The sequence below is a fragment of the Pimephales promelas genome, chromosome 1 (genome assembly GCF_988280905.1).
Source record: "Pimephales promelas chromosome 1, fPimPro1.hap1.1, whole genome shotgun sequence".
NCBI lineage: Eukaryota > Metazoa > Chordata > Actinopteri > Cypriniformes > Leuciscidae > Pimephales > Pimephales promelas.
In genome coordinates, this window is record NC_142769.1 from 48,838,520 (window position 1) to 48,866,091 (window position 27,572).

Sequence of the window (27,572 nt, forward strand, 5' to 3'; positions counted from 1 at the left end):
AATGTAATATATGAATGAATAATAGCCTATAAATAACCTCTGTGCCAAAGGGGTTCTTTCTCGTCATTATCATCTTAATTTTTTGCATAAAAGGTCCTTAGCAGTTGAGTAAAGAACCCTATGCTACAAATATAGAACTTTTTTCTAAGAGTGATACAATCAACTTGTAAAAGTGCAAGTACCATTATATGACCCCTTTAAAAAATGCAATGGAATATGCAGGATATTTATGCAATTGTACGCAATGAAATTACAGGAACTTGGAAAAACTGCGGTTTGATGAAAAAGAGAAAAAAAAGTGATTCCCCAACACCCTGTTCTCACTCGGCTACTGCTTTAATGTAAAGAGTCATTCCGTATTACTTCTTATAATTAGCAAAGATTTAAAGAGTTATAAGCATAGTTCAGGATTTATACACATGTTTTATTAAGATCCATTCTTAATTCATAATTCAAATGAATATTTAAGAATTATTCAGTTAAATTGAATGGAATTGTACTATTAATTAAAATGCAGAAACGCAATGGAAGTGAAAGGGGTTCAGTTTTCAAGGGCAGACACACACACACACACACACACACACACACGCATACAATATCACTCAGAAATGAGCACAATGACAACAGCTTAAAGTATTCAAAGTGCAATTTTAGTAATAACAATCATTGCAGCAACGGCTGTTTATTGATTTAGAGCGCAGTCGACGTGCTTTAGACATCTGTTAGCCGAGATGCTGACAGGACAAACGGACAGGCTGTAAATTACACTCGAACAAGAGCAACACAAACAATCTCCTCTGAGAATATCTCATTCAAAACACCCGTAAACTCAGAGATGCACAGAGTTAGTGTGGGCAGTGAAACGTCGGACTTCGTTCAGATCGATCGCTGTGTAATTTATACATAAGACTTGATGTGGGTCGAGGAACTATTTTCAGCCTTTTACAAGTAATTCTGAATCTCTTCTGAGATCTCGTTGTTTACGCAGGGTGTCTACAGATATAAGTTCAAGTTATACAAGTTAAATTTAAATTTAGAACCTTTTTTTGAATGAAATTTAAGACCTAACATATGATGGAAATACACATTACGTGCAATTAGATGGAAAACAGTGATCGCTATTAATCGCTTCAACAAATAAAAGCTTGTGTTTACATAATGAGGGTACACTGTGTATAATTATTTTGTATATATATATATATATATATATATATATATATACACATATATTTATATTTACACACACATGCATGTATATTTAATAAAAAAGTATTATTTATATATATATATATATATATATAAATTATATATACATCTATATACAGTATATACATGAAAATATTTCTTAAATATATACAAACATGTGTGTGTTTTTGTATATATAAAATAATTATACACAGTGCACCCATATATATTATGTAAACACAAACATTTATTTTGGATGCGATTAATCGCAATTAATCGTTTGACAGCCCTAGTAATATGGTTAATATTTAACCTAAGTAATTAATATTAACTACTTGTTTATTGAACTAAAATCAATGTTACATTTGCAATCATGAGAATATTCAGCAAAATAGCTCCCGTTATGTTATGTAACTTAACTAAATCATATGTTATAAATAAAAAAAACTCAGTGTGTTTCTTCTGTGAGTTTTTATGTGTGCTGTTTATGATTTCTCACTATAAAATCTCAACAGCGCCACCAGATACACATTATCATTATCAATCGCTGATCATGTAATAAAATCAGAATCATTCTCGCGATCCGATGCTTCGCCGGTTATTTGACAGACATTGGGTCCGTCAGACTGGAGAAAGTTTAGCGGTAATGTGACCAGAAATATTTACGACCCATTGAATCTGAATTTAAGACATTTTAATACATTAAGGCCATTTACTAGGAAAACTTTATTTAAGACTTACTTTTTAAGGACTTGCGGCCACCCTGTTCACGTCACGTGAGTACAGAATGATGTACGATTTTCAGACCAATTTATGAAAAAACCCAAACATGTCCCTGCATCTCCTCCAGCAGTGTCACTAGGCTCATTTTAGGAGGGCTTTAGCATTAAAGACCAATCCAATCCACTGTAAATCTGGGCTTACATATTTAGGCTATTTATTTATTTTATGAAATTTCTCTCATCTAAATGAAATGAGACTTTGTGACATGTCCTACTCTTCAGTGCAATAATATTTATTATAATATTCATTTTATAATAAATCCAAAAGCAACACATGTGAAAAGAGCTATGAAAGGGAGTGGGAATGGCAAACGAATGGTCCTCTACTGCCATCTACTGTCATTTTCATGTTAAACGTGTTTGTTTTCCACCAGGCGACAGAAAACATTTCTCATGTTATCTCAATGAATGAAAATGAGAAATGTAGATCTTCTTTAAAGGTAATTTTTACCACACAAATGCAAAAAATGCATTACATTTGTTGAAAAAATATATATTTTACCAACATACCGCTAATCTAGACAAGCACAGTAATCAAAAGTGAGTCTATATTCTTAATGAATATTAGCTGGTTATTTAAAATGAATTGAAATTAATTATTCAGGGGTTGACTTGATTGGTAGTGTAGAACCTACTATATTGTTCATGCCTACCCTAGTATACAAACAATACAGTTGTACACACATGTAGTGAATACAAAATGTATTATCATACATATTTTTTAACACACACACATACATTGCAAGAAACTTTTTGTAGTCTTTAAAAAAAGCAGATTTCCTGAACACCTTTGCTCTTTATTCATCACATATAAACTTTCTTTAAAAACATCATGACTAGAACAGCCTTCACACACTTTTTGCACACCAGGCATAAATGTATGTAGACTACACTCCCAGAAAAAAAGGTCCAAAAGCCGTCACTGGGGCGGCACCCTTTCTAAAGGCAACCCTCTGCACCAGGTTTACCCCTGAAGGGTGCATTTTACTCTCTTAAACCCACATGATATTGCTATAAAGTATACATATTAGTATCTTGTGCTTATTCGTATCATTTGATGCCGCCGCAGTGACAGCTTTATTTCTGTAAAAAGTAGTATCATTTATTTGATCAAAAATACGATAAAGTTTGAGAAACAGAAATATTGAGAAATATTATCACACTTAATGATTTCTATTTGAATATATTTAAAAATATAACTAATTCCTGTGATTTCCAGCATCATTACTCCAGTCTTCAGAGTCACATGACCCTTCAGAAATCAGTCTATGCTCGAGAAACATTTCTGATTATCATCAATGCTGAAAACAGTTGTGCTGGAACCCGAGATCGTTTTTATCAGGATTCTTTGATGAATATATAGTTTAAAATAGCATTTATCAGACAGAAATCCTTTGTAACATTATGATGTCTTTAGAGTCACGGTTCATTAATTTTTTAAGCATCCCTGTATTTCTTTAAAATAATTATTTCCAGTAATCCATAGATTATTGTATTCGATTCACAGACCTAATTGTTTAAAATTCAACTAAACTCGGCAATAATAAAGCTGTTTTGATGCATCCATCCATTGTCTTAATGGAAATATCATGTAGCGAAAAATCAAAAGCCTTTCTAAAAAGTTTCCTGAATTTTGGCTAAATATGATTATCCCATTTCAAACATTTTGAGTCCTGGAAGCGCTCCTCTATACAGACATTTGGAAATATAATGTGAATGAATCGCTGTGCTCTTTGTGTAGTAGTAAAAGACCATAAATACACACTGAACAGTGTCTAACACATCACATGCCAATGTTTGTGAGCTGTCAGGTTTAGGGGAAGGGGTCAGTGGGAGTGGCATTGAAGCTGGCATAAGTGAAGATGCCCAGCGTCCCGACGGTGGTAAAAACCACAAAGATCCAGAGAAAGAGTCGATCAACCACCATGGCAACAAACTGCCAGTCCTCCTTCAACTGAGAGACAGACAGGACGAGGAGGACAAGAAGAGAGAAAAATAAGATGGAAAACAGTGAGAAGGACGGGAAGGTGAAGAATTCGAGAAGCAGGAAGAGAAACCAGGCTTGTGCACAATGCAGAATTGAATTGAGAATGACTCCAGAATTTGAATTAATGTCAGAAACATGATCAAAGCATAGAGAGCCTAAGCCCCTCCCCTTCCGGTCGACCACCATGGGACTTTATTTCGGAAAAATCTTGTATGGTAGTCAATGGCGAGAGACAACAAATATTTTGATCTCGTTTGGATTGTGCCTTGAATTACACATATGATGTTTGTCAATTTAAAAAGATACATTTTAAAGTCAAGAAAGTCGCAGTTTGATGTAAAACTGTTGAGGTTTAAGATTACGTAACTGAAAATACGTAATTACAAAGATTACAAACCCCAAAGGCGCACATTTTCTCTCAATGAATGAAGCTAACTTTACTTAAGCTAACTTTACTGAAGCCGACTCTACCGAAGCCAACTTTGAAGCTGACTTTACTGAAGCTAACTTTACTGAGGCTAACTTTACTGAGGCTGACTCTACTGAAGCTAACATTACTGAAGCTGACTTTACTGAAGCTAACTCTACTGAAGCTAACATTACTGAAGCTAACATTATTGAAGCTGACTTTACTGAAGCTAACATTACTGAAGCTAACATTACTGAAGCTAACTCTACTGAAGCTAACTCTACTGAAGCTAACTCTACTGAAGCTAACATTACTGAAGTTAACTCTACTGAACTAACTCTAGTGAAGCTAACATTACTGAAGTTAACTTTACTGAAGCTAACTATACTGAAGCTAACATTACTGAAGCTAACTTTACTGAAGCTAACTTTACTGAAGCTAACTTTACCGAAGCTAACATTACTGAAGTTAACTCTACTAAACTAACTCTAGTGAAGCTAACATTACTGAAGTTAACTTTACTGAAGCTAACTTTACTGAAGCTAACTTTACTGAAGCTAACTTTACTGAAGCTAACTTTACTGAAGCTAACTTTACTGAAGCTAACATTACTGAAGCTAACTTTACTGAAGCTAACATTACTGAAGCTGACTTTACTGAAGCTAACTCTACTGAAGCTAACATTACTGAAGCTAACATTATTGAAGCTGACTTTACTGAAGCTAACATTACTGAAGCTAACTCTACTGAAGCTAACTAACTCTACTGAAGCTAACTCTACTGAAGCTAACATTACTGAAGTTAACTTTACTGAAGCTAACTTTACTGAAGCTAACTTTACTGAAGCTAACATTACTGAAGCTGACTTTACTGAAGCTAACTCTACTGAAGCTAACATTACTGAAGCTAACATTATTGAAGCTGACTTTACTGAAGCTAACATTACTGAAGCTAACATTACTGAAGCTAACTCTACTGAAGCTAACTCTACTGAAGCTAACTCTACTGAAGCTAACATTACTGAAGTTAACTCTACTGAACTAACTCTAGTGAAGCTAACATTACTGAAGTTAACTTTACTGAAGCTAACTTTACTGAAGCTAACTTTACTGAAGCTAACGTTACTGAAGCTAACTTTACTGAAGCTAACATTACTGAAGCTAACTTTACTGAAGCTAACTTTACTGAAGCTAACTTTACTGAAGCTAACATTACTGAAGTTAACTCTACTAAACTAACTCTAGTGAAGCTAACATTACTGAAGCTAACATTACTGAAGTTAACTTTACTGAAGCTAACTTTACTGAAGTTAACTTTACTGAAGCTAACTTTACTGAAGCTAACTTTACTGAAGTTAACTTTACTGAAGCTAACATTACTGAAGCTAACGTTACTGAAGCTAACATTACTGAAGCTAACTTTACTGAAGTTAACTTTACTGAAGCTAACATTACTGAAGCTAACGTTACTGAAGCTAACTTTATTGAAGCTAACATTACTGAAGCTAACTTTACTGAAGCGAACTTTACTGAAGCTAACTTTACTGAAGCTAACTTTACTGAAGCTAACTCTACTGAAGCTAACTTTGCTGAAGCTAACGTCCGTCATTGTTTCTATAGTCTTGCATTATAATCGTAACGTTACGCCGTCATTAGGGATGAGTTGCGATCTTCGATTAGTCGGACTGCGTTCGAAAATCGATCATAAAATTGCTTTTTCGAATATAGTCATATTTTCGCGCAATTCCAATGTGACAAAATAGACGGTCTCTAACATGAATGAATCCCCCTACTGCACGATCTAGGACAAACAACAGAAGAAGAGCATCCTCGTGACAGTTAACAGTTAGGTAGTAACATTGACCACCATACATATTTTTTCCGAAATAAGGTCCCGTGAGCCGGAAGCGGAGGGGCTTATTTTGAATTTGAATTCATTGAATAAAAATGTAAAGAAATTCTTATACTGTAAAGCTTCATTGCTAAACAGTTCACTTAAAATATGTATGTCAGATATTGCATTGCATATATATATATATATAAACGAATTCGTCACAAGCCTGCTGGTTATGATTGTAAATGACTTACAGCCACGTAGTCTTTCTCGGCCTGCAGTTGCTCCGCGATGTAAGTGATGGCGTCCACGGCCGCTTTGAGCTCCGGAGGGAGACAGAGGAAATGACTCGGGCCGTCGATGAACTTCCTCAGGTCAGTGCATTGACCATCGGGCTGGAACCTGCAACACAGGAGCAATATCACTGTACACTGCAACCAGGGTTTGGGATTAGCATCACAAGTTTCCCAAAACATTAATTTTTCTCAAGGAACTAGTAATGTAATGTAGCCTGGCTAACGTCAGACCACATTGACATTGAGATGTTAATTCCTCGTATTTGAGGCGTGGTTTACCAATGCCCAGAGCCGTTTATTGGGTGCTACGAATGTCTATCAAACGCGCATGTACGTAGCTCGTAGCCAATCGTTTCAATTATACCAGATGACGAGTCAGAGAATTGCTTCTGCCGTTTTCAGCCGGCTAAAAAAAACGCTTTGGTGGACACACGGCCTTAAGCCCCGTTCACACTACACGCGACTTTATCGCTGCGCTGGAGGGCGTTCCCCACTTCTGGTTGCCTAGTAATGTTTGTGAGTGACATTTATGGAAATTACTCTATGTTAGACAACAATTACGTTTTATTGCCATCACAAACAAATATTTTGTAAGGAAAAGTCTAAATATAAATGGAATCAGTACATAAAATGCATAATATTAAAGATGAACGAGAAACAGTGAGTGCTCTTTGCCATCGCGGCTATTTAACTGTAGCAAACGGGCAAATACCGGTCTATCTGGGTTCCCTGAAACCATTCAAATCACGGAGTCAGTATGGTGAACACCACTTCATGTACACGGAGATATATCATACATTATAGGACAGTTTCGGACTGCTAAAATGAGCTTCTCGTTCAACTTGCCTCAGTCAGACTCAGCAATGAAGAGTGACGCGCCCCACTGACTTCACTCCTATTGGTTGTCGCTCGCGAAAATCGCCCTTCGTTTGCATAAAGTTAAACATTTTTCAACTTTGTCGCGTCGCTGGACACGCCCCACCAGTCGCTATCGAGCGCGTCACCGGAAGTCGCCCACTCACCATTGAAATTAATGGCATCGCGTCGCTTGGTCACTTTAGGCAGCGCAGCGTTTTTTCCGTTGAGACGTTTCGTTGCTATGATACAGAATATCCGCAGCACAGTTTACTTGTAACTGATTTCGCAGATAATTTGTTTCATACTAAAAACGTATCATACGAATGTTGTTCGGCAAGCTCTGTTGGTTGATGTCGTTGTACAGAAGAATGTTGTGACAGTTGGTCAGTGTGGTTTAGTCCCGCCCCTTCTCCACTGTAATTGGACAGCTGGGTAAAAAGTGACAGTGATAAGCGCTGCGCGTTTTATCCAAAGTTGAACATTTTTCCACTCCCGGTGACCAGTAAAAAAAACGTAAAAAAAACCTGCGCCTCGTTACGCTCATGGTGTTAAAAAACGCGCCGCTCCCATTGAAAACATAAGCCAGGCATGTGGAGTAGTACAAAGCCGGTACAATTGGTACAAAGTCGGTGGTGGCTGTACGTAAATACACTTGTTGATAAGAAAGGAGGAAAGAGCCACATATTGAAATATTTTGGATATTAGCTCACAATAGCGGCGTGCTCGTTTTTACAGGCGCGCGAGTTCATTGTTGCATAGCAACGACAGACGAAACGGGAGAGCGAGCGCTTGCGGAAAGGAGAAAGCGGTGTGAACTGCACTCTCCATGATGATGAGGAAGTATTAGCAAAGAATTAATTGATTTCTAACCCTTGCATTCGCTTTACTACTAGAAATATGTATGGAGATGAGAAATAAAAAGCGTCACTGTCGGCATCAGTGAACAGATAATTAGGGTTGGGTATCGAGAATCGAGTATCGATTGGAACCGGGACTAACTTTTCATTTTTCCCGGAATCGTTCAAAAGTTAAAATTTCGATTCCTAGTTTTGATATTCACAGTCCGCCGAGCGGAAGAAGAAACCGCTGAACAACACCAAAGAAGAAGCATCTACCGGAAGTGTTGGCATAACCACGCGAGTCGAACATGAGTACCTTACGTCGGTGGTCCAAAGTGTGGCTTCACTTTTCTAAAAAATAACGAAATCTCGGCAAAATGCAAAATTTGTGACAAAAGGAGTATTTGTGACAGAAGGAGTATTTCCTTCAGAAATACCATTGGTTAGCAAGGTTAGCTAAACTTTTTTGACCCTGCCTCTTAAAAGAATCGGAATCGAGAATCGCTAGGAACCGGAATCGAAACAAGGAATCGGAATTGGAATCAGAATCATTCAAATTCGAACGATACCCAACCCTACAGATAATGGGTTTAAAATTGTATTTTACAGCTAAAGTGTTGTAGTGATGGGTCTATCATGAATTGCGTCCGTCACGTGATAAATGAACCAAACACTCGGATGGTAAAGTAATTATTTATGTTCCCTGTAAATTATTTTTGACTGCAAAATAATTATTTCTTATTTCAGAATATGATCAATATTGCGTAGGTGGATTTGTTGATGTGTAACATTTAAAGCCACTTAATGAATGAAACAACTCGAAAAAAGATTTGCTAATTTTGACAAACGAGATCGAACAAGAGAGTCAGCAAAATGATCCGAACATTAGGATGTGAATTTTTACATTTATTCACTTTTGCTGTGAAAAGGCCAAAAATATAACTAAATATAATATAACAAAACAAAACAATCAAGAAAGTATTGTAACAACACTTTCCATAAAAAGTAACTTTCCACAACACTGATTTATTCAGATAAGGGCAGGCTTGGCTTTATTTAATGTGTGAACTGCCCAGAAACATGCTTTATATAAACACACACACACACACAATACACTGCAAGCACAAGGTCCCGTTGAACATACACACTGAAAATACACACTTCTCCTTCAGGGTAGTGATAGTTACCTTCAAATGTTTGTACACACATACTAGAAATGTTCTGTTACATATGAACCATAATCATGTGCCACTAGTAACCCCAAGGTCATAGGTTTCAGTCCCAGTACGTAAATGCATGAACTGTTCAAATATATACTTTGAATGCAATGCAAGTAGCTTTTGGACAAATGCATGCAGTATAAAATATAATGTTATTGACTGTGGTAAAACATGCTTAAACTTAAAGGGATCTTTTATTATCCACATAATAGAAGTCAATAGGAACTGAAACGGTTTCCTTACTAACATTTAAGTAACACAGGTTTGGAATGACACAAGGGTGAGCAAATAGATTTTTTTTTTTTTTAATTTTTTGCATATACTATTTCTTTAAATATCCTTTTTCTGAAGTTGAAGAGTTGACCTCAGTAAATTTCTCAGATTGTATCAGGAACTTATGAACACGAGTCTAAATCCATGCGGGATCAGATTACTTTGTCCTTGAGAAAAGGGTGTAAGCATTTAAAGCCTTAGAATGCACTGGGATGTGTGTGTGTGTGTGTCCACATAATCCCACATCAGAAAAAGAAGCAGTTTCTCAAAAGCCCCGTGTCAAGGTGACCCATTCCAATGAGAAATGACTAGGGTTGGGTATCGAGAATCGAGTATCGATTGGAACCGAGACTAACTTTTCGTTTTTCCCAGAATCGTTCAAAAGTTAAAATTTCGATTCCGTTTCGATATTCACAGTCCGCCGAGCGGAAGAAGAAACCGCTGAACAACACCAATGAAGAAGCGTCTACCGGAAGTGTTGGCATAACCACGCGAGTCGAACATGAGTACCTTACGTCGGCGGTCCAAAGTGTGGCTTCACTTTTCTAAAAATAACGAAATCTCGGCAAAATGCTAAATTTGTGACAAAAGGAGTATTTTTACAGGAGTATTTCCTTCAGAAAGGATTTTTTCCTTCTGAAAGACCGTTGGTTAGCAAGGTTAGCTAAACTTTTTTGACCCTGCCTCTTAAAAGAATCGGAATCGAGAATCGTTAGGAACCGGAATCGAAACAAGGAATCGGAATCAGAATCGTTCAAATTCAAACGATACCCAACCCTAGAAATGACTGACATAAAAACATTATATATAATGTGATCAAATCTCTTCAGAATACTTGGACTAAACCGCTCAATTCATATGGATTAGTTTTACAATCTTTTTATGAACTTTTCGAAGCGTCAAAATTTGCGTAAACTGTCAATGGAGGGACAGAAAGCTCTCAGATCTCATCAAAACGATCTTCATTTGTGCTCCGATGATGAACGAAACTCTTACGGGTTTGGAATGACGAGTCCCTTTAACTCATTCATTTAAATCACTCATTCTTTCATTTTAAAACACTCACTCCATCATTCAGTTAGTCACTCAGAGTCATAATCCCCCCTCCCCCCGCCAAATCTGTTTAATGCTGATGGTGTAACCACCCACCCATGAAATCCTCCCGATGTGCTGATGAAATGCTTATCACCGCTGATGTGTTGCATTCCTCTTTTGAGAATCTGTTCACGAACATCTGTTTCATTATGAATCCCCTTCTCTTTCTTTCTCTCCCACGGCTCCTCATCAATTTCCCAGATACTACACCTCCCCATCCCACCACGAGGGGTCAGTGTGACTCTTCACTCCTCATCTGTGTTTGTGCATTCAGGTGCTGCGATGGACAGGAGCTTCAGTGACCCGAGATGAACCCCATTAGACTGAGACATACGTTAGTGCCGGGCGGGGAGACCATCACAGGAAAGCTTTAAAGGAGTAGTTCACATTTAAAAAAAACTTTTGCTGATAATTTACTCACCCCCATGTCATCCAAGATGTCCATGTCTTTCTTTCCTCAGTCGAAAAGAAATTAAGGTTTTTGATGAAAACATTCCAGGATTTTTCTCCATATAATGGACTTCAATGGGAACCAAACGGTTCAAGGTCCAAAAGACAGTTTCAGTGCAAACTGTTCAAAGGGCTTTAAACGACACCAGACGATGAATAAGGGCCTCATCAAGTGAAACGATCGGCCATTTAATAAATAAATAACAAAGTTTAAGTTTTATAAGCTCAAATGTTCTGTGATGCGCGTTCGTGACTCATGTTCAAACTGGTTTATGAAAATTAACGAATCTTTCTTCGTGTCATTTGGTTGATTCAACGAACAAAATGAACGAGTTGACTTGGAAAAAGATTCTTTCATTTTGATGCACGAATTCGAACAGGAGAGTCACGAACGCGCATCACAGAACAAAACAAAGGCGAGCATTTGAGCTTATACAACTTAAACTTTGTCATTTAATTATTAAATGAGTGATCGTTTCGCTTGACAATAAGACCCTTATTCATTCATTCATAATTTTTTTTTCGGTCAGCTTCAAAAAGAAATTTGCAAACAAATATAGAAACAAAAGTGAAAATACAATATTAACAATAATAAAAACATAAAGAAAAGAAAAGATGCTTGACCGAAAAGGTGTCAGCTGAAGCTTATGCTTATTGCGCCGATCCTTTTTACATTTTATTTAACACACAATACCGTACAGTAAGTCATTTTGCGAAAATAATAACTAAAAGAAAGAAAAGCTAAACTTATTCAGCTTTGTATAATGCAATCTTTTTTTTATATACAATTTCTTAAAGCTGCATATAGACCATTTCACAAGATGTAAACAACACTGGTCCAGAAACACTTCCTGTTTCAGTTTGTAACTGTTTTCTTTATTTCACATGTAAAGAAAACATCTTCAAGATGTTTGTTTAACTTTTTGATTCAGTTTTATATGTTCTGTTGGTTGTAATTTATCTCAGCTTTTATGTAGTGTTAAAAAACTGAAACAGGAAGTGCTTCTGGACCAGTGTTGTTTACATCTTGTGAAATGGTCTATAGATTTATATGTTTTCAGTTCATCATCGAGACGGTTCAAGATCCAAAAGACAGTTATTCATCATCGTCTGGTGTCGTTTAAAGCCCTTTGAAGCTGCACTGAAACTCTCATTTGGACCTTGAACCGTTTGGACCCCATTGAAGTCCATTATATGGAGAAAATCCTGGAACGTTTTCATCAAAAACCTTAATTTCTTTTCGACTGAAGAAAGAAAGACATGGACATCTTGGATGACACGGGGGTGAGTAAATTATCAGCAAAAGTTTTTTTAAAAAGTGAACTACTCCTTTAACATCTAGCATGTACCTTGATTTAGATCCTCGAACAGCATTAACATGATCACGCTTTTATCCGCAGTGACAACGTACACATTTTTTACATTCCTATCAGTTCTTGCTTTCCCTTAGCCTGGATGCCAGCCCGAACCCCGGCCACAAAATGTTTTGGTCGGGAAGTTCGGTCTGGACTCGATCTATTGAGGAGTAATCATGATCGGTTCAGAAATCGTTGAATTGACCTATGGCTAAGCCACGCCCTCAAACGCAATGAGCCAATCACAGTAAAAAGTCATACAGACCATCTCACAGTGTCAGCAAACGTCTTGCATATCTTGATTAACTCGGATGGCAATAATCGAAGTCTGGCTAGTGGCTGCACAACACTAGCAGTGTATTAAATGAATGAAAGAAAAGGTCAAAGGCATCCTCTGCCAGTCTTTGTTCGTTCTTTCCTCCTCCCTCCTCATCGACAGACACATGACTAATCAGGAAAGACTAATTTGACTAAACCATGGTGGAAATTGTGCCAAAACACACTATAAACCCAATTAAAAAGCACAATACCACTGCCTCATCGAATTTCTCTCTCACACACTCCTGATTCAGGACGGGTCTAATGTGTCAGAGCCCGTTTGTGCTGATTGGTATTATTTTAGTGATGATTTCTTCTCCTTTTCACACCCCCACATTCACATATACCCCAGATACACACAGAGCAATTCCCTGGTTGAGATGATTTAAAGTGTGTGTGAGAGAGTAAAGGATTAATCAAACCCTAAGGCGATCAGCCATGCTCTCTCTCTCTCACACACACGAAAATGCCTTTATTTAGCATTTTAATAATAAAACAGGCTACATTATTTGCATGAACTCCAAGGAAACAAGACCATCTGACCATATCTGTATAAAAGAGTCACATGATCAATGTTACAAATGAAGTTATGTGATTCCCCAAGAACGTTCGCATTAAGTTTTTTCACTTAAAAACATTATTTTTCAATGTTCTCTGAAAATCCTAAAATACCGTAACAAGTATTACGATGCATAAATAATGTTTTTGTGCAAATGTTTTGAGAACATGATTAAAAACCTTATAACTTTAATTAAAAAGTTCTATTAAAGTTACTAGATTTAGATCTTTGAGTCCCAGATTTTCAATGCGTCTTCTTGGGTCTTTAACCTCCTTTTTTGACAAGCCGAACTTAAATGGTTGTGATTCAAGAATGCTTTGGGATATACATGTGGTTGGTCTTGTTTTAAAGAAGACATATTTTTGTAAAAGTTAAATAATTAAGAAAGTGAAACAGAAGGTAAGTTATAGAAGTATGATTTTAAGAAAATGTTAAATAAAATATATTTTTTTCGGTCCCACTTTATATTAAGTGGCTTTAAGTACTATGTACTTACATCGAAAAATAAGTACAATGTACTTATTTTGTTCAGATTGTATTGTAAAACACTTTTGTTGCTATTGAGGTGTGATACGGGTAAGGTTAGGGTTAGGTGTGGTTGTATAGGTCGGTTTAAGGGTGGGTTAAGGTGTAAGGGAAGGGTCAACTGTGTAATTACAAATGTAATTACATTTATTAATTACAGCTGTAATTACATGCAGGTATTTTCAAAATATAAGTACAATGTAAAAACATGCATGTACACAATAAGTCCATTGTATCAAATTATTAATTTCAATGCAAGTACATAGTACTTAAAGCCACTTAATATAAAGTGGGACCTTTTTTTCTAATATATAAGTTCTGTTTTACATTTTTAGGTTGACATCTCAAAAAAATGAGCTTTCGGTGAGTTGTGTTTGTGCGCAGTACCACACTTTTCCACTAGGGACACAAAACCAGACATTTCCATGTGTGTTTTGAATGATCTGAACCATTATTTCCACAATTTTCATACAATTTATGAAGTAGGCATCCTATTCACAAGTAGTAAGGAAAGTCTGGCATATTCTGATATGAATTCAACCTCTAATAAAAATCTCACACCTAAAAATAACACGCATGTGCGTTATAGCTCGCTGCCACATCACAAATGGTGAATGTACAATTTTTTTCTTTAAATTTAAAACATTTTTAGACCTTTTTTTCTAAAATAAAATTAAATGGATGTTATCTTTTGAATTATTGCCATGAGGTTTCTACCATTCGTTCATGATTTTAATTCATCACTATTTCAAAATTAACACGCCTTAGGAGTATGAAAATATTCTTGTTGCAAATTGATAGTTAATTGATAGCAAATGGACATTATTTTGAAAACCAATCACCGAATACGGACACTTCAGGGGTCTGAAAGGTGCCTCCAAAATAATCATAATGAATCCTTAAATAGGTTCATTACTGCATACATAATATATTCACCACCTGTGCTCAAGTGGTGACACTCTTAGAGGAAATGGTTCTATTTAGAACCAAAAATGGTTCCATCCCCCGCTTCATATATGGAACTCCAAAATGGTTCTATATAGAACCATTTTTTTGGTAAAAGGTTCTATTGGCCAAGTGTGGAACCTCAGGGTTCTATTTTTTAAGAGTGTATAGAACCTTTTAGGGGTTCCAAATACGTAGCGCTGATAGAACCTTTTAAGGTTCTATATAGAACCTTTTCTTCTAAGAGTGTATCTCAAGAAAGCAGCCCCCATTAAACCAGCTATCTATTCTCACTGACCCGTTTGATGATCTGAGCCTCACCTGTGGGGTTTGGGGAAGAGGAAGTTGGTGTTATTGGGCTTGCGGATGAAGTACTCGTCTGCCACTCGGCTGATGGCTTGGATGTTCTCCTTTTTGGAAGGCTTCTCGAGAAACAGAGGCGTTTCCACTTTAGGTCGCAGCATCCCCAGGTATGGAGGCAACAAGTGGATGAAGATCTAGAAGAAATGCACAGTTAGGCGTCGTTTACACTGCAAGTCTTGATGTTTACCTATGTTTACCATCCGTTCTTTCAATTGTGACCAAGTGTGTTTAAACTTGACATAGCCTACTATCTGAACCTTCACCGATCTCAAAATATCCAAATGTATGCGTTTTTCCCTGTTTACACATCCAATCTGTGTCACACATGAGCAAAAAAAATGGGAATCGGGTCACATTTCACTGACAGTGTAAAAACGAGGCCTTAGACTCTTATAAGACACACAGCTGCAGTAAAAACATGCCCATAACACCTCAAGTTCTTCTAATTCGGAAATATAAAGACTATTAAAAATAGCAGAAACACATTTATGTGTTCTGAAGAAAATCCGAGTGGAGGGAGATCGATAAAGCAAACTTAAAGGCCCCTCGTTCAGTGCAAGTCCACTGGATCTTTATTAAATATAATTAAAAAAAACATATTTATTATACACGTCAGGCAGCAATGAAAACTTAGGGTTAGAAAATTGAAGTCAGCATGAAATGGAAGCGGATAAGACATCGACCGTCTGCCGGAAGCAAGATATTTTAGTATAAAATAATAAAGTTTATAAAGTTTAGTTTAGTTATAAAAACGATAAAGTTTTAAATATGGATTTTTGTCTTAGACCTTTATCAACCCCTCAGAGCCGTTTCGAGGACTTTTATCACGGATTGACGCGCTTTGATGGACTTCTAAAAAAATGTATACACATCGACACCCATTATAACGCTTGGATGAGCCAGGAAATTTTTAATATAACTCCCAAGAGAACGTCATATACACCTAAGATGGCTTCCGGGTGAGTAAATCACGGGCTTCATTTTTGGGTGAACTATCCCTTTAATTAAAAGCGCTACAGTGCTTCTTTAAACTGAGTGTTGTGTAGACATGGCCGAGTCCTCGCTTCTTCTGCATGACTTCACAAAGGAAGAGACAGATTGCACTCGGCCAGCACATCATCTCTCAGCCTCGTCTGTTTTCACACGGCCTTGCTGTTACGAGGGAATGTCCTGCAAAACTGAATAAAGAAATGCTGCAATAAATAGTCTTTAGAAATAAATGTAGGGTTGTGCTTGAAACGGGTGTGAAAGGGTCACTGTGGTGTGATGGAGAAGCTGTGACTCTAATCATTTTAAATAATGTCGCGCTTACAGACGCCGATAAAGGTTAATAGTCTAACGTAACAGGCTGCTTTTTGAAAAGATGCTAAACTGAATTTCTTTATTTTTGTCGATTTAACATTTTTTCATAAGTTTGAGATTGGCAGACGGGGTTGTTTTTGGGGTGTCCGGGAATAAAAGAAAATGGTAAATGGAAACATTTTCTGCATCCGTCGTTTTAACAATGCAGCCATCAATTTGTTGAGAGCAGCTGACTCCAGGAAAAACACACAAAAGGATGTGCATCTCATTACAAAAACAGGCGGATTTTGTGGTTTGCTAATGGTTACTTATTCTCAACCCAAAAAAAAAACAAAAAAACATTTCTAGTCCAAGAAAGACTTTAAAGATACTCAATGGAACTTTTTCTTTGTTTAAAATGAACAAAATATAAATAAATGTAAACATAACAAACATAACTATAGATGTGTTTAAAAATACTGAGAATATATACATGTAGGCTATACAGCCGAGTCCTGATCGGGAGGTAACATCCGAGTCTGAAACCACGTGATCGGGCCCGATTTCACTTGATCGGATCGGGATCTAGAGCCCGACCGATAAAGGATTTTGAAGGCCGATAGCGATACAAATATTTGTTGGTTTTAAAATCCAATATATCGTCCGATATTTTTTCATTCCGAAACGCGCAACAAAACATTAACAGATTTCCCTAACATTAGTTATTTGCAGTTATTTATGAGTTTTAACTAAAATAATATGATAATGCAAACTTGTTTCTTTTATTGTCACGACAGAACAGACTGATGATAGTGGCATTAGCTAGCTTTGTGGTTAGCTAGTCTATGATGAGTTATAATTTAGCAATGGATAACGTCATACTGCAAAATGTAAAACATACATTTTCAATATAACAGGCCAGGAAGAGATGAGACGTCTCATTGCTATAACTGTCACGCGCTATTAAAGAAATACTTCAGTCACATTGTCAAAAGTTAAAAGAACAGTCAGTCAACTACACTATAACAACATAACGTAACTATTACTAGCTAATTCCGCTTCACTCTCTGCTTATTTAGCAGCAACAAAACTGGACATGATAGTCACGAATTTTGTCATGAGAACTAATGGAGATGTTCTTTTAATTGTTATTCAAGCAATGTATGTCTCGTGACCCACTCAACGAGTGTTGCCAACAGGGACGGTGTAGAGTGCCCACTGGTGGACAAACTATACAACTCCAACACTCATGACATGGTTCAAGCGTGTATCGTCTGTTTTTATTTTATTTTTGAAATATTCATTTATCGGCCATTATAACTGCCGATACCGATAGTTTGGAAAATGCCTAATATCGGCCGATAATATCGGCCTGCCGATATATCGGTCTGGCTCTAATCGAGACATCCCTAGTTTTATTGAACATATAAATAGTAGGGCTGTGCAAAAGTTAATTGCGATTAATCGCATCCAAAATAAAAGTCTGTTTTACATAATATATTTGAGTGTGCTGTATATAATTATTTTGTATATATAAATACCTATGCATGCATGTATATATTTAAGAATTATTTGCGCTTAAATTCTGTATATATATATATATAAATACATAATCTATATTATATAAATATAAATATTTTATATAGGAATAACACATTTTCTTAAACATATACATGCATGTGTGTGTATTTATATATACAAAATAATTATATACAGCACACACAAATATACTATGTAAACACAGACTTTTATTTTGGATGCGATTAATCGCAATTAACTTTTGCACAGCCCTAATAAATAGCCATATGTAGGGGTGTGCGATATGACGATTTTTAATCGTGGACGATTAAAATGTCTCCACGATCTGCTTTTGAAGAAATGTCGTAGTATCGTGTTACAGTGCATTCTATCAGTTCAGTTCTGGCGCCTCCGTCTCAACTGTACAACGCGACGTAGCCTACACACCACACGTTAATGAATAGGTACGGGACACTGCAATTCACAAAAGTTCATTGCATAAGCCTTGCCGGTTAAACATTTAATTCACGCGCTGATGCGCTGTTCTAACGTGCGCTTTCCTGACCACATAACCCCCGACGCTCACATGCACTAGAAGTCTGTCAAAAAGTTAGCTCTCGAGTCTTATTAAGCTAATACTGTTAAATACACACAATGTTTACATAAACAGGCTATGTCTAAAGTGAAAGCAAACATTTGAGAGAATATCTGATGTAATATGCGTCTATATTAAACGCGTCGCGTGCTGGTCTAAAAGCCACAGGAATAAATAGTACTGCCGCATGTCCTTAAAGGGATAGTTCACAAAAAACAAAAACAAAAAAAAAATCCGTCATTATTTACTCACTCTAATGTTGTTCCAAACCTGTATTAATTTCTTTCTTGTGCTGAACACAAAAGACAATTTTTTTTTAATGTGGGTAACCAAACAGTTGCTGGTCCCCATTAACTTCCAGGAGAGAACCTATAAAAAAAAACTATAGGGGGACCAGCAACTGTTCGGTTACCCACATTATTCAAAATAACTTTTATTTTCAACAGAAGAAAGAAACTTATTCGGGTTTAAAACATCTTGAGAGAGTAAATTAAGACCATTTTCATTTTTGAGGGAACTATCCCTTTAGTGTTAATAAAACAAACAAAAAAAACACAAGGAGAAAAATCACTCACTGACTGAAAACTTTAATATATCTTTAATAAGAATCAATTTATTCAGTGAAGTCTATGTAGTGTTTTAATTTCATATTTGTTAATTTAATTACTTCAATGCTACTGCTAAATACACCTACTGCATCTGAAAAAAATAAAGCACTATTTATTTAATATAAATATATTAATTTGTGTAATGTTTATCTTGTCTTATTTTTTTTAATAACAAAAAAATAATGACAAAGATTTTTATCTTCGCCACTGGCCTAAATGTGTGGCTTTCTTTTTTCTTTTACCTAAGGCTTTGTTTTTAACATAAGGACATTAGTTTGGCTGTAATGAACAGCCACTTGCAAAATATTAAAACCAACTTCAAAAAGAATCGTGATAAAAAAACGTGATCGTGATTTTCCTAAAAAAATCGTGATATGATATTTTTTCCATATCGCCCACCCCTAGCCATATGCGTCTAGTTCATTATAAAGCATTATCTATTGCGAAGGCTCATTTCATTATGGTTGTTGTAAGATACAATAACGTCTTGTGTCTGTAACTTTTTCAATGCTAAATTCAATGTACAGACCATTTCTCAGTTTATACTGGAATCTAAATTAAACATTTGTAATACCACATTTCCCCCTTTGAGAGTACTAATGGTGCGTTTTATTGTTGCCAACGAACCGACTCGGACCTCGGATTTGACGTCACGTCCACACTTCAAGTGTTCTATTATGTTTTGCGTGTCCGAGTTGGAGTTAAAAATAGACGCCACCCGGAAAGCTGTTATAATGGTAGCACTGGCCGACTACCAGGCACTTACATAAAAAAAATATAATGACTACACCTTATCAAAACGCAGCAATTTAAACTTGTAAATGTTCACTTTATTTAATGTTTTTCATGTTAATCTTCTGTTAGCAACGCTAGTAATTGCACTCACAACAACCGATTCCCATTCCTACAGGGGACGCAGTAATACGAGTGATTATAATCGTCATTTAAAATACCAAAGTGGTTCAAAAACAATGAAAACAATTCATTCTTACAAGTCACAGGGCGCAGCCATCTTGAATTTAGAAACGGAATTCTTGCTCGGTGTCCTCACGGTTGTCCGACGTCCGAGAGGAGAAATCCGAGGAAAGGGGGCGTGTTGCTAGGCAACGTCTGTCTCCGAGACGGATGAATAATAGAACGCACCATAAATACTCTCACAAAATACTAATTTAGACACTTAAAAATTCATTCTGTAGCTTATGTTTGTTAGCATAACCCACAATCTTCAGCTAGTCAGCTTGAGATCGTTTCCATCTAAACTGGTTATATCTCTTAAACCTATAGAGAATGTTTTATGAGCAGTTTAATCATATTCATCTGCACACACACACACACACACACACACAGAGGCAAAGCACAACCAAAACAATGTTCTTCCACAAAATACATGCAGGTTTTTTTTTTTTTTTAACAGCTATAGGGACAAAGGTTGCATGGTGTATCTTTAGCCATAACTTCAAGTTTGTCGAAAGGGGAGTTCAAATACCTTTTCAGAAATTTTTGACAAAATAAGCTTTTGTAATTTACATATGAACACAACTGGAGAGATGAGGGAAACACACACAGAGATCAGCTTTAGTTTCCGCTCTGACAGCAGCAACACCAGCCGAACGCTGTGAGTGTGTGTTAGAAATCAGGAACGCTGAGAGAACATTGGGCTTGGTACGTTTTTCATCTTCAAATCAAACTTGGGTCTCAAGTCGACAAAGTTTAAATCCGTCTGTCTAGCCGCTTCCCATAATGTTACACATTCATATGACTACACATAATGTCAAGCATTTCAGACCCGTTTACACCTGTATTTATTAGGGCTGTAGTCAAGCAAAGAAATCCTTAGTCGACCAAAGTCTTGTCCTGCGCAACGATTAGTCGAAAAAAAAAAAAAAAATGTGGTTTTGATTAAACATTTTTTAAACAATTGTCATTGAGCATTTATAAAACAACAACGAAAAAACATCACAAATAAATAAAACTATAATAATAATACAATTCTTTGAAAATTAGGTGATTTTTTAACTGCAAAAAGTGAAGAGCTCTGTCCTCGGTCTATAGTAACAGTCACAATCGCGCACCTGACCACACCACACGCTGCAAAAAATATAACTCTGCCACATAATGAAAAATCCCAACAAAAGCTCTCGTTTATACAGGCTTTATATTCTTCTTTACTTTCAAAGCTATTGGTTAACTTTCGTCCTGACGATCAAGGCGTTTTAAACAACACAAAAAACCCAAATAACTTTAAAACAATCCTAATAATAGGCTGTAGGACCGCGTATAGGTTTATTTTCGTTTTGTTGCATTATTTAGGCTACTTTCAAATGCGTCAAGTGTACAAATAAAAAGCGAAAACATTAAGAAAACACAATCTATTGAGTCAGCATGATATAGCCGTTAAAAGGCTGCTCACGTCTTTTTCGCGCTCAAGTTCGATTTCAAATGTAGGCGCGGGACTTGCGCGCTCATAATGGAGCAACGCGATCGCCTCCCTCCACAGTCCAGTGTTGCCAACTATTTTCAAATGAAAGTAGCTAACGCCTTCCCTAAAAGTCGCTAAATGTCGCTAGATGACGTCATACGTTAATTAGCATATTCGTGACGTCATCGCGTCGTACTTGCGTTCCGCTTGCCTAATGTGTTTTCTCTAGAAATTAATGCTCAGCTCACATATTGTATTTAATATATTATAATATAATATAGACGAATGTAAAATAAAGCTGTTCTCATTTCCTATATATTTTTGTCACACAAAACGTAACACAGTGAATGACAAAAAAAGTAATACAGCAAGCACAAGAAAAGAAAGAAAACTAAATTGTTTAAATAAAAAACATTATTATTTCAAGAAAGCAGATAAGTGATAGGTCCGTGGGAAAACACTGCTCATTCACCTCTGTTAGTGGCGTTCAACAGATGATCTTCTCCTCTCAGCCATTCACTAAACAGGATAGACGTAGAGTGAATGAAAGCAAAGGGAGAAAAGCAAAAAAGTCGGGGTCTGAAAAGTCGCTAAAAATAGCGACTCATTTGCGCGATTGTTTTGCAGTTTGTACGCGGATGAGAACATCTCCTGCTCTGTCTGTCTACAGCTGGGAGGGGCTGCTGCGCGAGGACTGGGCCACCTGTGAGTGATTTGGGATAGGGTGAGACCCACGGCAGCACTCGCTGCTCGTTGAGATGAGGAAAAACCATATGTGATTTCACATCAGAGAGTCTCCAAAAGTCTCTAATAACACCAGAAAAAGTCGCTAGATTTGTCGCTAGTCGCTTTTTTGAAAATTTGTCGCTAGGGGGGTCTGAAAACTCGCTAAATATAAAATAAGTTGGCAACACTGCCACAGTCTTGTCGTCTTTGTTTTAAAATGCAGCCAGACAAAAGATTTAGATTTCCTGGACATTTTGTCGAATAAGCCAAAACAAGCAGCGTTCTAACTGAATGAATACAGCATCCCTTACCGAGCGCGAGCAGCAGCGCAGCCGGCCACAGGTGCGGTTCCCGAGTGTATTATGTGTGTGCGCGAAACTGTGGCGCAGTTATAAAAATAGCCTAAATTAAAGCATTTTAAAGTTGGGGACAAAACATAGGCTAATTATATTTAGAATACAGTAGTAAATAACTGCTTATAAATGAATAAATATCAAGGAGTAAATCATTGAAAAATTCTTTCTATTGGTAAAAAAAAAAAAAAAATGCAACTGGTCGACCAATAAAAAATGTCAGTCGACCAAGACGACATTGACCGATTAGTCGACTAAACGACTAAAGTTGACAGCCCTAGTATTTATCATCGTCCACTTGTGATCCGATCGACCAAAACTCCTGAGACCTTCTACGTCTCCTGTACTGACCTTGCGCACCCAGAGAGGCATCTGGTGTGTGTTGGGCGAACGATGGTGAAGGTTGAGCACCACGACACTGAGGATGACGGAGCAGGTGACCAGGATCATGGTGAACATCAGGTAGTTGACGATAATGGGAACACCCAGAGATGTTTCGGGAACCTTGTTGGCCAGCAGAAGCAGGAAGACAGTTAAAGTCAGCAGTACGTTGATCGAAAGACCCATCTTCTCCCCTGAAAAGAAAACAGAGCTCCTCTTGATCTACTCGTCAGAGTCTTAATGAGCTTTTAGTGATGAGGTTAATTGTACTATATAATGGAATTAATAGACCGGACCGTATAAGTGGCGCTTGTACTAATGATCCCCTCATTATTTTGCGGGGAGAACTGAGAGATTGATCTTGTTGTAGCAGGAGCTCATCCATGCAGGTAAAAGATCTATTTATAATGGGCAATAATGAGACATTCATTCGTTCAAGGTCAATAAAACCTCAAGCTAATAAAAAGGTATTTATATTAGTGGTTGTGTTGGACGACCATCCACCAACAACAGCCCGTCTTTACAACAGCAGAGTGTGTGATTCACATTCTTGTCCAAGCTCTTGTCATCTCAAGACTGGACAGACAGATAAAAATGCTGGATGGATTTTATGTTCTGCATTTAAAGTGGATTTGACCATTTTTTTTAACCAATCCTGGTATCCGTTTTGAAATAATAAACATAAAATGCTTTACCTGCATCAGGAGGCAAGTAGAAGTTAAAGATGGCAATGATGGTGATGAGGATACAGGGCAGGACGATGTTAAACACGTAATACATGGGCTTCCTCTCGATGATCAGGTAGAAGGTGATGTCCTCGTACAGGTCCTCTCGAATATTCTTCTGAGAAACCTTATGCCGAATGTGCCATTCCCCACTCTCTGGGACGACAGAAGATATGATGATGAGAAAAACAAAATGCGTTTGTGTCTGTAGAGTAGGTGTAGTGTTCAAACTATACAATGACATTATACAACATTGCCATTTTGAGTGCAATCAACCAGTCATTAGTGATTTTTTTTTTTAAAAATACACCATTATTTAAGTATTAAGTGTATTAAAACACCCCATTAAAGAGGACTTATTATACTACTTTACATGTTCAACTTTCTTTAGTGTGTAATGTTGCGGTTTATGTTGCAAAGCAAAGGCAGTTTTCTTCCAGGTACACGTCACAATATTCCTCATTTAAATAATTTAAAGAATAACGGGACGTGCCCTGGTTGAGTTAGTTAGTAGTGTGTTACCAAGCAGAAATCTGCCAGACTCTCTCTTGAATCCAACAGAGAAGAGACTTAAACTGCAATTCATCGACCCAGCTGCAAAAAATATGTTTACAGCTTGTAACAAAACCGGTTTTGGTCTATATAGCTAATTTTGCCCTTCACGACAACTTTGAGGGGGGTGAATTTTTTTTAAATAATGCATCCATTTAAATTATATTAACCCTTTGGGTCACCTGATGGAGTTTTAGGACATCATTGGGTCACCTGATGGAGTTTTAGGACACCATTGGGTCACCTGATGGAGTTTTAGGACACCACTGGGTCACCTGATGGCGTTTTAGGACACCATTGGGTCACCTGATGGAGTTTTAGGACACCATTGGGTCACTTGATGGCGTTTTAGGACACCATTGGGTCACTTCATGGAGTTTTTGGACACCATTGGGTCACTTGATGGAGTTTTAGGACACTATTGGGTCACTTGATGGAGTTTTTGGACACCATTGGGTCACTTCATGGAGTTTTAGGACACCATTGGGTCACTTGATGGAGTTTTAGGACACCATTGGGTCACTTGATGGAGTTTTTAGACACCATTGCGTCACTTGATGGAGTTTTTGGACACCATTGGGTCACTTCATGGAGTTTTAGGACACCATTGGGTCACTTGATGGAGTTTTTGGACACCATTGGGTCAATTGATGGTGTTTTAGGACACCATTGGTTCACTTGATGGAGTTTTTGGACACCATTGTTGGGTCACCTGATGGAGTTTTAGGACACCATTGGGTCAATTGATGGAGTTTTTGGACACCATTGGGTCACCTGATGGAGTTTTAGGACACCATTGGGTCACCTGATGGAGTTTTAGGACACCATTGGGTCACCTGATAGCGTTTTAGGACACCACTGGGACACTTGTTGGCGTTTTAGGACACCATTGGGTCACCTAATGGAGTTTTAGGACACCATTGGGTCACCTGATGGCGTTTTAGGACACCACTGGGACACTTGTTGGCGTTTTAGGACACCATTGGGTCACTTGATGGAGTTTTTGGACACCATTGGGTCAGTTGATGGAGTTTAAGGACACCATTGGGTCAGTTGATGGAGTTTTAGGACACCATTGGGTCAGTTGATGGAGTTTTAGGACACCATTGGGTCACTTGATGGAGTTTTTGGACACCATTGGGTCACTTCATGGAGTTTTAGGACACCATTGGGTCACTTGATGGAGTTTTAGGACACCATTGGGTCACTTGATGGAGTTTTTAGACACCATTGCATCACTTGATGGAGTTTTTGGACACCATTGGGTCACTTCATGGAGTTTTAGGACACCATTGGGTCACTTGATGGAGTTTTTGGACACCATTGGGTCAATTGATGGTGTTTTAGGACACCATTGGTTCACTTGATGGAGTTTTTGGACACCATTGTTGGGTCACCTGATGGAGTTTTAGGACACCATTGGGTCAATTGATGGAGTTTTTGGACACCATTGGGTCACCTGATGGAGTTTTAGGACACCATTGGGTCACCTGATGGAGTTTTAGGACACCATTGGGTCACCTGATAGCGTTTTAGGACACCACTGGGACACTTGTTGGCGTTTTAGGACACCATTGGGTCACCTAATGGAGTTTTAGGACACCATTGGGTCACCTGATGGCGTTTTAGGACACCACTGGGACACTTGTTGGCGTTTTAGGACACCATTGGGTCACTTGATGGAGTTTTTGGACACCATTGGGTCAGTTGATGGAGTTTAAGGACACCATTGGGTCAGTTGATGGAGTTTTAGGACACCATTGGGTCAGTTGATGGAGTTTTAGGACACCATTGGGTCACTTGATGGAGTTTTTGGACACCATTGGGTCACTTCATGGAGTTTTAGGACACCATTGGGTCACTTGATGGAGTTTTAGGACACCATTGGGTCACTTGATGGAGTTTTTAGACACCATTGCATCACTTGATGGAGTTTTTGGACACCATTGGGTCACTTCATGGAGTTTTAGGACACCATTGGGTCACTTGATGGAGTTTTTGGACACCATTGGGTCAATTGATGGTGTTTTAGGACACCATTGGTTCACTTGATGGAGTTTTTGGACACCATTGTTGGGTCACCTGATGGAGTTTTAGGACACCATTGGGTCAATTGATGGTGTTTTAGGACACCATTGGTTCACTTGATGGAGTTTTTGGACACCATTGGGTCACCTGATGGAGTTTTAGGACACCACTGGGACACTTGTTGGCGTTTTAGGACACCATTGGGTCACCTGATGGCGTTTTAGGACACCACTGGGACACTTGTTGGCGTTTTAGGACACCATTGGGTCAGTTGATGGAGTTTTAGGACACCATTGGGTCAGTTGATGGAGTTTTAGGACACCATTGGGTCACTTGATGGAGTTTTAGGACACCATTGGGTCACTTGATAGAGTTTTTTTGGTTCTGTTGCCTTTGGCTTGTCAGTTGGGGATATTCAAATGAATTAACCAATCAGTAATAACCTTGATCAGCTTGATCTTTCACACTGGCTTGAAAAAACTTTGTCTGAATGTTTAAAAGGTTGTTGTGCATTACCGCTGAAGCCCGTGTCCAAGACTATCTCTCGGATTTCATTTCCCTTCTTATCAAGGCCAGGCTGCAGATCCACTTCTGAGGAATCATAAGTATAAGAACGGAAAACCATGGTGCAATTTTGCCAGTCAAAAGGGAAGTATGTCACCTGCAGATGGAGAATGTGATGCGTTACTGTGTGTGTGCGTCTGTCTGACGAGCATCTTCCTTTAATCATCTCTCTTTCTGATTTCACACATGCAGAGACCAGACGGAACATCAAACGCAGCCAAACTAGAGCGAGGCCAAACAAAAGCAGCGATACAAATGAGGAGAGGGAAAAAGTTCACAAAACAAGTACAAAAGTGAGAGAGATTGCCACTTATATGAGGTAAAAAAAACTTTTAAACAAGCAGCATTGTAATATATTGTTAATATAGTCATAGAGCAGTTGTGCGGAGTAGAAACACTTGTGATTTAACGCGTCATTAAACGTCTCATATTTCGACACATCATTACATCCATAACTTACTTTTATTACTACAGTATTTACCGAAAGGTGATGAACATTCATCAAGAACAAAAAAATGAGTGCTAAAAAG

General features: G+C 37.6%; 1 protein-coding gene across 1 annotated transcript in view; it reads right to left on the bottom strand.

The window, feature by feature from the left end:
* Nucleotides 1-2,795: 2,795 nt before the first annotated feature.
* Nucleotides 2,796-27,572, bottom strand: part of chrnb1 (cholinergic receptor nicotinic beta 1 subunit) — a 43,728-nt gene continuing 18,951 nt past the window's right edge. Inside the window, exons 6-11 of the mRNA XM_089131046.1 lie at nucleotides 26,995-27,139; nucleotides 23,869-24,054; nucleotides 23,144-23,367; nucleotides 15,251-15,426; nucleotides 6,451-6,598; nucleotides 2,796-3,921 (exon numbers count right to left, since the gene is read on the bottom strand). Of these exons, the coding sequence (XP_088987172.1) occupies nucleotides 3,781-3,921; nucleotides 6,451-6,598; nucleotides 15,251-15,426; nucleotides 23,144-23,367; nucleotides 23,869-24,054; nucleotides 26,995-27,139 (1,020 nt within the window). The 3' untranslated portion in view covers nucleotides 2,796-3,780. The remainder of the gene's footprint in view (nucleotides 3,922-6,450; nucleotides 6,599-15,250; nucleotides 15,427-23,143; nucleotides 23,368-23,868; nucleotides 24,055-26,994; nucleotides 27,140-27,572) is intronic.